The following is a 16,825-nucleotide window of genomic DNA, read 5'->3' as shown; positions in this document are numbered from 1 at the left end:
CAGTATTCAATCTGTTTCAAGATGGTGTTTTCATTGAATTATATGAAGAAAATCCATCCCCACACAAATATGTAGTTTGGAAAACACATAGAGATTTTAATAAGTATTCCAGATAATTGTGGATATTTTTCTTGATGCCACACTGAAATCTCTACAAGTGGTAGTTTATTAAAAGCTGGTTGCAATGAAGAATTTCAAACTATATCAATAGTTTTTTGTACCCTACTCCATTAAATCTATTGGTCTCTTTTGCACTTCAAATAGATCTTTTGACAATTTATAATTTTATAGCAAGCCTCATGCATTTGGAAAATATTGGTTATCTGGGAGTATATAGATATTTGGAATTTCATTGTATGATATAAAAATGTTATACTCAGTAATACCAGCAGCCACACAGAAATACCTTTAAATATTTGTGTCAGTCACACAGGGGCAAAATGCAGATTTCTTAAAATTCTGATCTTTGATAGAAAAACCACTTGTTTTGAACAATAGATATTGATGCTTACTTGTGAAATATTGAACTTTTTTGTTGGGTTTTGGATAAAGATATGCTAAATACAAAAGAATGGCCATAGTTCATTTGTTAGCTGTTTTATTTTTTAAATTTTTTTAAAATGGTGGTTAAGTTGAACATATAACTAAAACAAATGCATGTTTGTTCCTAGAGACAGTAGCACAAATCATTTGTTATACCATCCATTTCATTATACAAATTATTAAAAGACAACAAAGAAGGGCTGAGATTCTGTAAAAATCATTTTGTCTCAGCATGGAAATGAATTCTTCTTAACCCCAAGACTGGTCAGTCAAAACTACTATGACTTTTAGTACAGATGGATTCCTCTGTCTTGACTGGTAGTAATGAAAGATCAAGCTGAGAAAAAAAATTGAATTCATCTGAGTTGTCACTCCATCCTTTGTAGCTGGCCAACTTGTTTCTGTGTCTTCATATTACCCTTCCACTGTGCAGATGAATCCCTTGTGTTCCTCAATGTGTCCAGATTTCTGCTTTTTATGACGCCATTAAATTGGATTAGAGCCAATCTAATAACCTCAATTTAACTTAATCACTTCTTTAAAGGCCCGCTTTTCAAACGCCATCATTTTATTCTAATGTACTAGATTTTTTGGAGAGAAAACAATTCAGCCTGTAGCAGTGAACTTGAAAGGATTATTTTTATGATTAAATAATGGAACAAATCATTTTCAAAAAATATTAACACAATGGTTACCACAGGAGATATATATATATATACATATATATATAATCATATAATCATACGTGTGTGCATATTTATAGGCACATATTTATGGTATGTTTAATTTACTGGCATCAAATTCTAAATTGATAGAATATTAGGTTCTATTTGCAAATAGGCACTGTATACACAATAATTGTCTGAATAAGATTTGGAATAAAAGCTGGCACTGATGGCTCACATCTTTCATCCTAGCTACTCAGGAAGCTGACATATGAGGATCAAAGTTCAAAGCCAGCTAGACAGAAAAGTCTGTGAGACTCTTATCTCCAGTTAACCATAAAAGGCTACAAGTGGAGCTGTGGCTTAAGTGGTAGAGCACTAGTCTTGAGCACAAAAGCTTAGGGAAAGCACCCAGGCCCAGAGTTCAAGGCCTATGACCAGTAAAACAAACAAACAAAAAAAACATAGTATTTCACTTTTATGTTATCCTTACAACAATATAAGAAAGTTTTGGACTATGGTTATGGTGGCCTTGTTAGAATCATTTTACAAGAGGAAACTAATATAGGGTAAATATTTGTCTAACTTCATTTCTGGTGTTTTAATTCATGCCAGATCCATTGTTTTATATCATTTTAAAGAAAACAACATGTGACATTCTCACAGCCACACCCTCATCAGTACTTTTCATTTACCTATGCATTTTTTCAGTAAAAAAATACTTCAGCTATCTGTGGTTTTACTGTAATCCCAGCATTCTGCAAGTAAAGACAGAGTTTAAGGCCAGCCTATTGCTACAAAAGGAAACTATCTGAAAAATAGAAGAAAAGATGAATACCAATTACCTATACATCATGTCATTTTCATCTCCTTTTCAATCTATTTGTCTGTCTACAAACACAGTCCTGTTCCAATTGAATGTTCATGGGTAAAACTTGATAAAGATCACTTTGGTCTTGAACCTCTGCATTTGTGTGTGTGTGTGTGTGTGTAGGTGTATGTGTGTGTGTGTGTAGGGGTGTGTGAGTGTGTGTGTGTGTGTGTGTGTGTGTGTGTGTCTATGTATCAATACTGTGGCACCTCTCCCTTAGCTTACTTGCATATTGCTGGCTCTCTGCTTCAGCCATGGCTATGGTCCAGCTTTTTGCTAGTTAATTGGATGTGGATTCTCTAGGAATCTTCTGCCTGGGCTAGCTTGGCACTATGATTCCCAACATTTCAGCCTCCTTAGTAGCTGGGATTTGAGATGTGAGCCATCAGTTTCCAGTTTCTGTATTCTATTAAAACTTATAATAGGCTAGGACAGGTACTATTGCTTAGGGGTTGGGAAAACGAACAAATCTCACAGATTTTTGATCATAAGAAAAAAAAAGAGATGTATTGCTATCTGGTCCATGTTTTCAGGCCCCAAGTAAACTTTAGTTTTGCATATCTCTTTTTTGCTCAGTTCACATTGTGAGTGTCAATACAATAGATGCTGGGTGTTCACAGGTACTCAGTTACAAAGTAGAGTACTGAAGATGCTTTTATTTTTCCTATGTGTGATTTGAAATCTGCCTGACTAGATTAAATCAATTATTTGAGTTTACGAAAGTCAATATCTTTACTGTACAGACACAATCACTAAGCAATGTCTGAGAATGAAGGCATTCCCTCTGCCAGAAAATGAATTTGATTTGATGATTACGTAGTATGTGCCAAGTATCGTGCTTGCTGCCCGTAATTTTGAGGAGAAATACACATAGAACATCTATATTTGTAGAACTTACCATTTAAGAAACAAACAAGGGCAATATCTTCCCTTTTCAGGTTGTGTTTTTAGCCAAAAACAGAAGTTCACATGAACTTCCTTTCAATTTTGAACCAGGTCAAACTCTACAATACTCACATGAGAAACTCACAAGGCTGCCTTAAGACGACATTTCTGAGCTATCAGAAAGCTACATGTTGGCTTGGTACAAAACATTTGAAAACATATATAATAATATGTAAGAGTACTTTTTTTAAAAGAACACATTTTATATTTTCTGAAGCACAGATAATATGCAGTGTAGGATGATGTGATTTTTTTTGTGTGCTTAATCAAAGATTGTGGCTTCTTTAGCCTTAAGGATTATTTGGTTCGTGTGAATGTTACTTGAATTACTGTCATTGTTTTACTAACTTATTTCCTAGGAGTATGTGATTGTAAGAGTAACTGTGTGTTTCTGTCGTGATCTTTTCCATAATCTTAGAGTAGTTTTATGTCTATTCTATAGCTTTCATTTTATGATGAAATTTGGCTTCTAAACCTGTTAAGGAGAAACTGACTGAAGGGTTATTTGAATTATTTAGCTTTACTATAGTAGTAAAACCTGGCTAGCACATAACGACATTTTAAAATTTACACAGTACATGGGCTGGGAAGGTGGCTCAGTGGTAGAGCACTTGCCTTGCATGCCTGAGGCCCTGGGTTCGATTCCTCAGCACCACATAAGCAAAAAGAAAAAAGCCGGAAGTGGCACTGTGGCTCAAGTGGTAGAGCGCTAGCCTTGAGCTGAAGAGGGACAGCGCCCAGACCAGAGTTCAGACCACAGGACCGGAACCCCCACCCCCCTCCCCCAGCCCAAAAAAAAAAAATTTACGCAGTACAGTATGGTGGCCTTTTGCCTCCTACACATTCCAAAACCATGACATGGTGCTTTATGTAGCTCAAAGGCATCAAAGATAAGTGACTGTCCAATTCTAACTAAGCACAATACATAGGACCTCACTTGTTTTTTCTTGAAAGAGTGCATGTAATGTTTGCTCAGCATCCTCTGTTGAGATGTTCTGTTGTGAACTAGAGGTCAATGTGAGCATATCTAGTGACTAACTCTTGGTCCTGCTGAAGAAGATTGAGAATCTTGAAAATAACTTGTCTGCCCTCTATGCCCTTTCCCTTACCGTCTTTGTCACTTACCCAGCTCTGAGTGTATGTCTGTTCTAAAGTTCTGCATCTTTATCATCTCAAACTTATAAACCAAAAATGTATTGTGGCAAAATCATCTGGCCTATCTTTATTTCCAAATGCTTGTGATTCAAGAATTACAGTATTTCCACCCTTTGGTTGATAGTTGATAGTTCTTCTGACAGATACTAGATAACAAGAAAGCAGTGCTAACATTTCATTCAAGAATGCTCAGCTTGTTAAATCTTCTGCAAGTGTGATTCAATTAATTTAAAAAAATGTGATTAGTGTCAGAGGTTTGTGTTTCAGCAATCTCTGTGAATCACTTGGTTCTCAACTATGCTGACTGTATCCCCAGAACTTAGAAACTTCTTGAGAAGATAGAAAGTTCAAGATGTTCTCTCATGCTTTCTAGAGAGAGTACATCTTCAAACTAATTTCTGGTACCAGAGCTACCCCATGTTCAGCTAATGAAACAGATCACCATGCAGTTGACTCAGTCCTGATCCTCATCTTATTCTAGTGTAAGAGTTAGACAGAAGAATTGGTCTGATCCTCATTGGAAACTGAATAATAATTTCATATGAGTAACACTCACAGAGAAGAATTTTTGTTCTTCAGGCCCCATAGTTTAGGATTACTTCTGAGCCTAGAGGATGTTCTTTGCAAAGAAGGGATATATTTTCATGATCATACATATGCAAAACCGTGACAGTGACTCAGGTTTTTATTCTGATTCTGAGAACAGTAATGTGTGAGGACAAAAAATTGGCATCTACAATTCAACTAATATTTATCTACTATATATCATTCCATCTGATGAATCCCCCTTTTCTCACTAACTTTTTACCATATTACTGTTCTTACATTTGTTACCAATTTTGAGTATATCCTTGGGGAATGTTTGTGTTTACTCCAGATGAGATTTCCACGTCCCTAGCTCACCCTTTCCTAAATTCATTTGCTTCCTCCTTTAATCATTGGTTTGCCAATAAAATGAGAAGTGTTCTTTCCTTCCCTTCCTTTAATATTCACTTCCTTTCACAAATATTTACTGAGCTTTGACAATATGACAAACACATCACTAAGCAGAAGGAATACAAAGGAGAATGATACGCTAATGCATTTTCTTAAGACTTTTACAGTGTAAACTTGCCTTTTAATTGAGAGGTGTTGTGCAAACATAGGGAAGATGATGAGGGTATGCTGAGTGGTACTCATGATTCTGTTCCATAATGTAGCAGCCCTTCTGTGATTCCAGGAACTCAAGATTTATTGTGAGAGACAGTGAGAGACCTTGTTGCTCCAAATTGTGCATCTCTTTTTTTCTGGGGGGGGGGGGTCCGGTCGTGGGGCCTGAACTCTGGGCCTGGGCGCTGTCCCTCAGCTCTTCAGCTCAAGGCTAGCGCTCTACCACTTGAGCCACAGCGCCACTTCCGGCTTTTTTCTTTTTGTTTATGTGGTGCTGAGGAATCGAACCCAGGGCCTCAGGCATGGAAGGCAAGCGCTCTACCACTGAGCCACCTTCCCAGCCCACAAATTGTGCATCTCTTATCCCCAGAAATAATAACTGCAAATTCATTGTGATGATACATACCAATGTATTTTTAAAACATTCTAAAAGGTAGCAAATGACATATACATTTAATAACAAAAACAATAAATAATGTCTCTACTCCTAAAATCTTTATTTAGGTTTACCACCCATAAAACAGCATCTATAATAGGAGAAACCAGATCCATCTTGTTTATCATTGTATTTCCAGTCTTAATGAATTATTCAAGGTACAAAAGATCATGCAATGGTCTCTACATGCTTCTTGACGGAACAGAAGAAATCCCTTTGTACTACTGTACAGTCAACTCAAGGAATCTTGCCAATCCAGGCTGATTTACCTGTGACCCTTGCCATGCCCAATTAGCAGAAGCTGATGTTGGAGAGATGATGCTCAGACATCCTGATGAGGCCTGGTGTATGCATGTTCTGTACACTCGGGGTATATGTAGCTCAAAAATCTCAGAGAGTCTTTGGTGGCGGAATGGAGAGGGAATACTGGGCAGTAAGTGAGCAAGTCCCGAAAGACATGCAGAACAACAATGAAATAGCAGCTTCTCTTCATAAACCTCAAACACTTCTGTCAGACACAGCAGTCTGTTTCTTTGCTCTCTTGACCACTGGTATATTCATTTCCTTCATTTTCTCTATCTTTTCCTCATAATTTCAAGTTGTTTACCTAAAATATTAACATGTGAATCTTTGTTATATGTGTAGGACTGTGTGTATGTGTATGTCTATGTTTGAGGGAGAGAGAGTAAGAGAGACTTCTACAAATAGTAACAAAAATGAACATAGAAATTCTCTTTCAAGAATATTACTCGCAGCTAGGCGCTGGTGGCTCACGCATGTAATCCTAGCTACTCAGGAGGCTGAGATCTGAGGATCACGGTTCAAAGTCAGCCCGGGCAGAAAAGTCCGTGAGACTCTGACCTCCAATAAACCACTAGAAAACCGGAAGTGTCACTGTGGCTCAAGAGGTAGAGAGCTAGCCTTGAGCTGAAGAGCTGAGGGACAGCGCCCAGGCCCAGAGTTCAAGCCCCATGACTGACAAAAAAATTATCTCTCTATCTATCTATCTATCTATCTATCTATCTATCTATCTATCTATCTATCTATCTAGATAGATAGATAGGTTATCTAAATAGATAGATAGATTACTAGCTTCAGGATGTGACTGTTACTGAGGTGAGCTAAAAATTGATTTCTGGGGCAAAATAAAGAGGATGATTGCAATATTTACTACATTTTTCAATTAATTTTTTTCCTGAATGGTATACCTTTAAAACTATTTTTGAATTGACTCTTGGGGAATTTTCTTGCACTTAGGATACAAATGGGCTAATCAAAGTGTTTTCAGTTGCTTTTATAGGGCTGAATATGTTGTAAAGAGAAAATGGTTTTACTTGTGACACTTAATTTTTGCTACTCCCATTTAAAATTTTTTTAAGTAAATGGATTGTCTCAGGTTCTAGAGTCAGTTGTGCAGGGTGAATGTTTCATTTCCCCAAACAAGGCCAAGGACCTGAAGATTAAACAAGTTATATGTTCTCTTATTTGTATCATTAGAGCTGAATTGTAGCTTTGTGATTTATTATTTCAAAAATATCCATGCGTATTTAGTTAGTTAGTTAGTTAGTCTTTGTCAAGACCAGGGCTTGAACTCAGGCCCTCAAGTTCTTGCTTAGCTTTTTCACTCACAGGAAACACCATTCCACTTAAGCCAAACTTTCAGTTCTTCTTTTTTCTTGGTTAGCTGGAGACAAATTTCCCCAACATTTTTGCATGGTCTGGCTTCAGACTGTGATCTTCAGATCTCAACCTATTGAGTACCTAAGGTTACAGTTACGAACCACCCTGCCCCAACCTTATCTATACTTTTTAATTCTTTCCGCATACTTACTTTTAAAAGAAAATATTTGTTGAAAGCTGAGGTGATAATGCAATTTACAAATCAGAGGTTATTGGTAATTGGAAAGGAAATAGGGCACAAATAAATTCTAACAATAAGACCAATTTGAGTGTTTTATTTGTTATTAAAATTATGGGCAAGTGTAGCACATGCCAATGTTTTCGCTGTCTGCACAATGACTTGCATGTGAAAGGAAGCTTCCATTGAATTATATATTATTCAAATTTACTCTTTTTTTAATAAAAATGCTAATGGAAATGTTAAAATGCACATAAATTAAAATGATCCTAATTTGGGATTAATATCATATTAATGAATTATAATCTCACATTCATTAAGATAAAGTGGCATTTCAATATTTGTTCTTGTTCATAAATTTAGTTCAATAAATGAAAAGGGTACATTTCAAGATTCAATAAATATTTGATGTAATCTTTGCATTCCATTTTTAAAAAAATATTCAGAAGAGGAGATCTAGATGCATTTGGATTCTTTGTTGTTATTTTATGTCTTTTTTATAATCTTTTCGCTTATTGAAGCACTAAATATAATTCAAATTGGGGAAGAAAACAATAGAGACTCTTCTGAAGAAAACGGATCCCAAGGGAACACAATGCTGTTAGAATTTCTAGGAGTTTCTTTCCACAAGATAGTTCTACTTTTTTTTTCTTTTGAGGGATAAATATTTAAGCAGTAACTAGAAGTATATTGACAGCTAAATAACTCAGTTAAACTCATACTATCTACACTTGATCTGTGTTTCATGAAATGGAACCCACACATTTTATATTCTTATTTTATGCTTAAAATGTGAGAGTCACAACATAGTTCTCTCCCTCTTGAGAATTATAAAAGTAGGGATTACATTTATCCCAGATCTTGACCACACATCTCATATAGAATGTTTGCCAAATACACACATTCAGTAAATATTTAATCTATAAATATTTTTGGTGTCACCTGAGATGGAGTTCGATACTCATTGAAAAGCTATCAGTTTCCAGAGAATTCTAATTTTACTAAATATGCTCCTATATTTTGGCCTGAATGCTCTTCTCTCTCAAATGGAATTATTTTCCTGGGTAAGAAGAATTTTAAGAATTAAATAATATTTTTTAATAAAGCCTTAAATAATTTAAAAGATCTGTCAGGATATTTATAGTTCATGCCATAATCATAGCTATCCAGGAGGCTGAGATTATGAGGATCACTGTTCAAAGACAATATAGGTAGAAAAGTACAGGAGACTGCATCATCAGAATACCAAGCACATAACAAACAGGGAAGAGGGCATGAATAATGTGATAGAGTCCAAGAACCCCTAGTACAAGCAAAAAACCCCAAAACAAACCAAAATAAGAAGATCTTATTATAAATCTGATTGTTAGAATACCATTTTTGTTCGTGTGTAAGTGAATGATTATATATAATAAGTCATGGCTCAAGCCTGTCATTCTATTTAGGATCTGAAGATCTTGTTTCCAAGCCAGTCAAGATAGGAATGTCTATGAGATAATTATCTCCAATTAATTACCCAAAAACTGGAAGTGAAGCTGTGGCTCAAGAGGTACAGCACTAGCCTTGAGCAAAACTGAAGCTTAGGGACAGAGCCTGACCTTGAGTTTAAGCCCCAGAACCAACACCCACACCCCCCCCCCCACACACACACACACACAATCACTGAAATATCTAGTCTGGTCACTGCCTAGTAATTCCCAAGTAGCTAATAAGGACAATATTCAGTGCACATGTTGGGAAGTTGAAAATGAATTCACATTTCTTGGTAGCTTGCTGTTGACTTTTTCTTCATTCTGATACTGTGTCAATTTTCCATAAATCAGAGCACTTTCGTAAGAATGTTTTGGCTTATTATTATTATTACTATTACTATGAAGTTCAATATATTTTATTTTTGGAATGATGTCGGTATGACTGCATAGACTATTTCTTAAGTCTATGCTTCAAGAAAATTCATGATACATTGTGGAAAGAAATCAATTTATTGGTCAAACAGGAAACAAATAAACAACAGCTTCGCAGATTTCTCCACCACTAATTAATGCCATTTTTATTTTTATTTTAGCTACACACAGACCTGGATCCTGGAAGTAAAAAAATCAAGTATATCCTGTCAGGTGATGGAGCTGGGACAATCTTTCAAATAAATGATGCAACTGGAGATATCCATGCTATAAAAAGACTTGACAGAGAGGAAAAGGCTGAGTACACTTTAACAGCTCAGGCTGTGGACTGGGAGACAAACAAACCTCTTGAGCCACCTTCTGAATTTATTATTAAAGTTCAAGACATCAACGACAATGCACCAGAGTTTCTTAATGGACCCTATCATGCTACTGTTCCAGAGATGTCCATTTTAGGTATGTATGCTTTCAATTTCATAGAATTGTTAAGACTCATCTTTGCAATAAATAGCTCATGGCTTCAAGAATGGAGAATGGTGCTTGTTGAATAAAAGACCTTTTTTTTTTTACAGTTTTATCTCACATTTGCATTTCCAAATCCTCCTTTTTGGCTTAAGTTCCACAGCTCAATAGCTTTAGTCCCTTAGTAATAGAACCTGACAGAGAAGCAGTTTTTATTAAAATATCTCTCCTTACATGACAGTACTTCAATAGGCAAAATTTGTATTCCTCTCATAGACTTGTACTTTGAGTATTGTTGCTGAGACAGAATTATCAAGATTTGTTCCAACATGCCAAGCTAATCCTATTGATATTTGCTTCATGTTTAATTATTTGTTTGTATATATTCATACAGATGTGGTACATAATAGAAGTGGGAAACCATTTAGGTCTGCTGTCAGTTAGATGTTGGATTCAGCTGGTAGGCTGAGTCTCCAGTGGATTCTACAGTTCACATTACCAATGACACATCTGATGGGGGGGGGCACATTTTCTTTTCAGAACAGTTCTTCAGAGCCTATCATTATTAACCCAATTCCACTTTTTTCTTTTTGTCAGTGTGGGGATTGAACTCAGGGGCTGGGCAATGTCCTTGAACCCCTTTCTGCTCAAGGCTAGTGCTCTACCACAGCACCATTTCCAGTTTTGGAGTGGTTCATGGGACATGAGTGTCATGGGAACGTTTCTGCCTGGGCAGAAGCATGCTCCTCAGATCTCAGCCTCCTGGGTAGCTAGGCATGAGCCATTAGTACCTCGTGTCCAGTCCCACATTTTTTGAGTCATCAACTAATCTTTTTCATATCCCTAAATGTTTTAATCTTGTTCTTTCATTCTTGGATCTGTTTGTTCATCCCCAAGCTCCAACCTTGATACAGAGAAAGCTATCCCCCATCTACCTTTTATATGATAAAAGGAGTGATTATAAACTTTTTCCTGGTCTGATGAAAGTAGGGATGCTAGATTCAGAGGATAACATCAAAAATAATTTTTATATAGTTAGTTGGCTTTAAGATACATGAACAAAGTTATACACATTAGAAGTGTGTGAGCATGCTGACACTTGAAGATATAAACTGAAGGCCAGGATAAGATAAAGACATGTCTATTCATTGTCTCAAGACCTTACATCTGACATTAAATTATCTGCCAAGAAAATCCCTATCAAGAGCCCTATTCAAACTTCTCAGGAAAATTACAAATACTTATAGGGAAGAACACCAAGAAGAAATATATGGGGTGAAAAATCCCTCAAAACTTTATTGTAGATTAAAATAAAAGCAAAGTATTGATTGGGGTTTTCAAGGCTCAATTTGGTGCCCATTATCAGACATGACACAGAATGTCCTTTCCCTATCCCATGTGTTCTTAGCATTTTAATTTATATCAGCAATGAGGTTTGATCCCCTCTGGATCACATCTGCTTCTACAAAAAGTCATGATCTTCGAATGTGATTCTCTCATTTTGTCACAGTTCATGAGTGTTTTGTTTCTCACAGTTATTTTCCTTTCCTGTTTTTCTAGGCTTCTCTTCTTTCCCTCCTTCTCCTTCACTATTTTTCCTTTATTTTCTTTCAGCTTTTCCCTTTTCCCTTCCATTCTCTAACTTGGTCAATCCATGTTCAGCCATGTGTACTCTGTGGATGGCATTTTTCTTTTGTCTGTGTTGGTCCTGAAGCTTGAACTTAGGGCCTGGGCACTGTCTCTGAGCTTCATTTCCCAAGGCTACCACTCTACTACTGGCACCGCAGAGCCATTTATGGCTTTTTCTGAGTAGTGTATTGGAGATAAGTGTCTCAGGGATCATGATCTTCACATCTCAGCCTCTTGAGTAACTAAGATTACAGGCTTGAGCCACCGGCACCAGACATAGATGGTGTTCTTGATTGTTTGAATCTTTATTTATTTATTTATTTATTGGTCGGTTGGTTGTGGGGCTCCAATTCTGGGCTTGGGCACTGTCCCTGAGCTCTTCAGCTCAAAGCGAACATGCTATCATTTGAGCCAAATTGCCACTTCCGGATTTCTAGGGGTTTATTGGAGATCAGAATCTCAAGGACTTTCCTTGCCTGGGCTGGCTTTGAACCATGATCCTCAGATCTCAGCCTCCTGAGTAGCTAGGCTTACAGGTGTGAGCCATTGTTACCCAGACTGTTTGAATCTTTTTAACCTGGAAATTCCATACAAAGCACAAACTCCAAACTTAAATTAAATCTCTTGGTTTTCCTAAGTAAACTCTTTTTTTCCCTGTCTGTTCACTTCTACCCTTTTGTCAGAGATCCCAGTACATTATGAAGTCCCATATTGATAATATAAGAGACATGATTGTTTCTTTTCTCCCTGTCAAGTCTCTGTAGCATCTCCTGATCACTCTTTGGTCATCAGCTCCTGATGTCTCCTACTGGATAGTCTCTGCAACCTAAACAATAACATACTAAATTCTTACCTTGTTATTTTCTTAACATATTCATGTATGTATCATGGAGAAAAGATTTCCTTATATTTTCTAGATGTTTGCTTGACTTAGAATAAATATTTGTAGGTTTAAGCTGGGGCAGGGGTAGGGGAGATATATGTTAGCTTGACTTCTTTTTTATATCTTTTTCTTACCAACATATAAAGTGACTTTAGTAGGTACATCCGCTGCAGCAGCAAACTCAGATGTGATTTCAGCTGTTCATATCCTATCTATATATTTCTCCTGCCAGAATACCACTTTATTTACCTCTTGTGCAAGGATTTCTATTTTTTCTTCAGCTTATGGAAACCAAATTGCTCCTCAATGGCTGACTGTAATGACACTTTTCTAGAGAGACTTTTATGATTTCCTAGCAAGAAACTATCTCTCCATCTTTGGCAACACCATAAGAAAAGAAACACACAAAATAAGCAAGCCACCTCCATCTTTGTTCTTTTAGCTTCTAATATACAACCCCGCCCTGAGAAACACTATATCTTTTTCCATTCTCTATTTTTGCCTTTCCTCCCTCCCTCCCTCCCTCCCTCCCTCCCTCCCTCCCTTCCTTCCCTCCCTCCTTCCTTCCCTCCCTTCCTTCCTTCCTTCCTTCTTTTCTTCCTTCCTTCCTTCCTTCCTTCCTTCCTTCCTTCCTTCCTTCTTTCCTAGCTTCCTTTCTTCCTTCTTTGTTTCATCAGCTCATTTAAGTCAATGATTTTTTATTTCATCCTTCTTTCCCAGATTGCAATAATATGATTCTAAAGAATTATTGGCACCATTAGTACATGTAGCAAACTTTATCCAAATTACTAATTAATGAGGAACAATGACGTTTCTATTTTGGTTTCATTATAATGGTATTTCCTCCATTTTAATAGCAAGTGTCTACTTGTTGATGGTAAATGTGTCAGAGACTCCTTTTGCTGTGTATTTAAGTCATATGCATGATAAATACATTGGAAGACTTCTGTAAATGCCAAACCATTCCACTTAACAAAAAGCTTTAAAAACATATTGGTAGCTACAGATGTAAATGGTTATGTGTGCCTATAAGTTTATATGTATATGAATATATACATATATGCATACATGTACATATAAATTTGTGAAAGCCTTAGGCTGTGACCTGTCTTCCAAAAACCAGAGATTATATTGAAATCACAGTGTCGCCTTGAATCTTTATTGCATTTCCTATGATCTGCTTGAAGTTAAAGTGTGGGGATATTATGTTATTGCCTCATTTCCTTAGCCATCATGAAAAGATAATAATTCTTACCTTCCTATCATTGTGTGAAAATTGGATGATAAAATACAGGTGGAAGGGTGGAAGGAAGGCTATAAAGTAAAGGTATCTTCCATGGTTGGTTGTTGTTTCTGCTTTGAAAATTATTTTATTAATCTGTTCCCCTCTGTATCTTTGTGCCTTTGGTCCTGCATTGATCTTAAGCATGGGGTGTCTGACTTTTGCTTGACTCCAGCATCTTTTGTTCAAGGAAGCAAGGCAGCTATGCTATTTTATTGTCAAGTATGAATTATTCCCTTCATTTTCCATGAAGGTGAATATCAGGATGAAGGTCAGCTACTGTCTCCCTTTTCTCCCTATTACAACTACCCTCTCTCAGGCTGTCTCCTCTCTCCCCCTTTTCCTCCTTTTACTTTTCTTCCTTTGCTACTGCAAAAATGCCAGCACCTGCACCTGGATGCCCTGAGGAACGCCAGCAAGGAGTGAGGGATTTCATTGTGCAGAAAGTGAGAAGTACAAATCTAATTGAGAAATTTGCCAGGATTAAATTGAAATGAACGTGATGTTCAAGAGCTATCTGCCAGTTGTCAAGCTGTCATGACCAAACACACATATATTTGCCCAAATGGCAGGCAGATTAATTTGGGAAGCTGGAGATGCAGTTTTTGTACATTCCACTGCAAACTTCAGAACTTGATGAGAATTTACTTTTATAGCAACACTGCATAAAGACAAGAATGTGAGCTCCTCTGATTTTGTCAGTGCATACCAACTTAGCAGTGTTCACTAAGTTTGTTCTTTCAGAGAAAGTCTGCCTATAGTCATTGTTTCAGACTCACTTAATATACATTTTAATGATACTTTGGATTTATGTGAGATATGTTTTCATGTTGTTTGCCTAAACCCAAATCCAGATAAAACAATCTATTTGACATAGGAGCTGATGTTCAGGATGTTTAGGTGCAACTCTGACCTTCACTTTGTAAGTGACAAACTCCATTGCAGGCTTAGTTTTTCTGCATAGTGAATAATAATCCTTAACTCTATGTCTGCTTTGAAAAATTGAATGATCATATTTCAAAACTATTTGACAGGACATAGAATGAATGCCTAATAAAATATTAGATACTTTACCACTATTTCATTGTGATTTTCTTCCATGCTTCCTGATTCAATAATTGTCTAAATGACTAGCAACTCTGGTCATTGAAAACCAGCTCAGTAAAATATAAATTTCTTTCACAAATTCACAACCTGGAAAAAATATTAGTTTATGAAAAAGAGCATTATTAGTGCAGATAGTAGTAGAGATGACAAAGAAAATAGTATTTCAGATCTGAGGCATATTGTTTTATTTAACATAGTTATAGGAAATAAGACCTTGAATATTTTCTTAGTTTTCTTGGACATCCAAGATTCCTCCAGTGATGGTCAATATGTATTGAGCACTTATTAGAGGACAGAACCTGTGTTAAATGCCTTTAGCATCCACAGAAATGCAATTACTTTAGTAGCAATAATAATAGTAGTGATATGACTCATAATTTTAATCAGTAGAATGAATATAATACTTGCTAATATAAAGCCAGATATTAAATGCAAGAGCGGATAAAAGTCCAGATATTTGGCGCTACCTCCCTTGGGTTTAACTATCATACTGTACTGATCTTTGATATCTCCAGAGAATTTTGTTTATATGAAAGTCATGACTATGGTTCATATTCATCACAATTATTGACGTTAAAGGTAGGAGAGCGTTTGAGGTCTGCATCTTTTGCAAATTTTTAATGGAAAACTGAGAGGAGAGTTGCAAAAGAAATTTGAGTAAGATATATATCTTTTAAGTTAAAATGGAAGTACTTTAAACATGTAAGAACAATACATCACATAGAAATTCAAATAACAATAATAGTTAATTAAGAGCCCCGTGGTGAATGACTACAGATGAAGAGTTGTTAGTGTATGAAGGATAAAGACAAAGAGAAAAGCCCAGCATTGGTGGCTCATGCCTGTAATCCTAGCTACTCAGGAGGCTGAGATCTGAGGATCACGGTTCAAATCTAGCCCAGGCAGGAAACTGTGAAACTCCTATCTCCAGTAAACCATCAGAAACCAGAAGGGTGCTGTGGCTCAAGTGGTAGGGCACTAGCCTTGAGCTGAAGAGCTGAGGGACAGTGTCCAGGCCGTGTTCAAACCCCATGACCAAAGCCTCCCCCTTCAAAATAAAAAGAGCAGCTTGAATTGACCCTGAGTTTCCTGGTGATGAGTGCAAAGGGAGAATATGTTTTTCACCAAAGAAAATAGTAATTGAACTATCAGTAGAAGGTCAGGAAATGACTTAGTACATAACTATGTTAAACACACACACACACACACACACACACACACACACACACACACACACACACACACACACACACACACACACACACACACAAATTTTACTGCTTTCCAAAGTCTAATCACCGAATAGATAATGAAAATCAGTATACAATGTACAGGTGACTTTAGCTTTTCTCGAATGTTGATTCAGGCACAAAACAATGTGATAAGTATTAAATAATAATTCAGATAAGCCGGGCGCTGGTGGCTCACGCCTGTAATCCTAGCTACTCAGGAGGCTGAGATCTGAGGATCGCGGTTCAAAGCCAGCCCGGGCAGGAAAGACCGTGAGACTCTTATCTCCAATAAACCACCAGAAAACCGGAAGTGGCGCTGTAGCTCAAGTGGTAGAGCGCTCACCTTGAGCTGAAGAGCTGAAGGACAGTGCTCAGGCCCAGAGTTCAAGCCCCACAACTGACAAAAAACAAAAAAAAAACAATAATAATTCAGATATTTTCTACTGAAAAAAATGTGCCTATTGCTATTCACATCCTTTGTTCTACTCTTGGCACTGATATCACGGTTGATCTTCACAAATGTGTCCTTTTATAGTAAACATCTTCTAATTTTCTTTTGGAAGAGGCTTATATAAATATACACTACTTACTTAGGGGATTGTTATCTTGAATTTACATTAAATTTTACCTTAGAGAAAAAGTAGTGAGCATAGTCTATGGATCTTTCTTAAAACATGGGAGGGTAAGTCACTGACATTTGTCTA

General features: G+C 36.7%; 1 protein-coding gene across 6 annotated transcripts in view; it reads left to right on the top strand.

Moving 5' to 3' along the window:
• The window catches only part of Cdh8 (cadherin 8), a 380,097-nt gene that overhangs the window by 119,593 nt on the left and 243,679 nt on the right, over positions 1-16,825 (top strand). For all 6 annotated transcript variants that reach the window (XR_011366007.1, XM_069992447.1, XM_069992446.1 and 3 more), the window contains exon 3: positions 9,688-9,982. Coding sequence is in view for 5 of the 6 variants with exons in the window: in XM_069992447.1 (XP_069848548.1) it covers positions 9,688-9,982 (295 nt within the window). In the remaining variant the exon portion in view is untranslated. The remainder of the gene's footprint in view (positions 1-9,687; positions 9,983-16,825) is intronic.

The sequence above is a fragment of the Dipodomys merriami genome, unplaced genomic scaffold, assembly GCF_024711535.1.
Source record: "Dipodomys merriami isolate MVZ:Mamm:240054 unplaced genomic scaffold, mDipMer1.0.p SCAF_41, whole genome shotgun sequence".
Classification (NCBI taxonomy): Eukaryota; Metazoa; Chordata; class Mammalia; order Rodentia; family Heteromyidae; genus Dipodomys; species Dipodomys merriami.
Note: the sequence above shows the minus strand (reverse complement) of the source record. Positions and strands in the feature narration are given on the sequence as shown.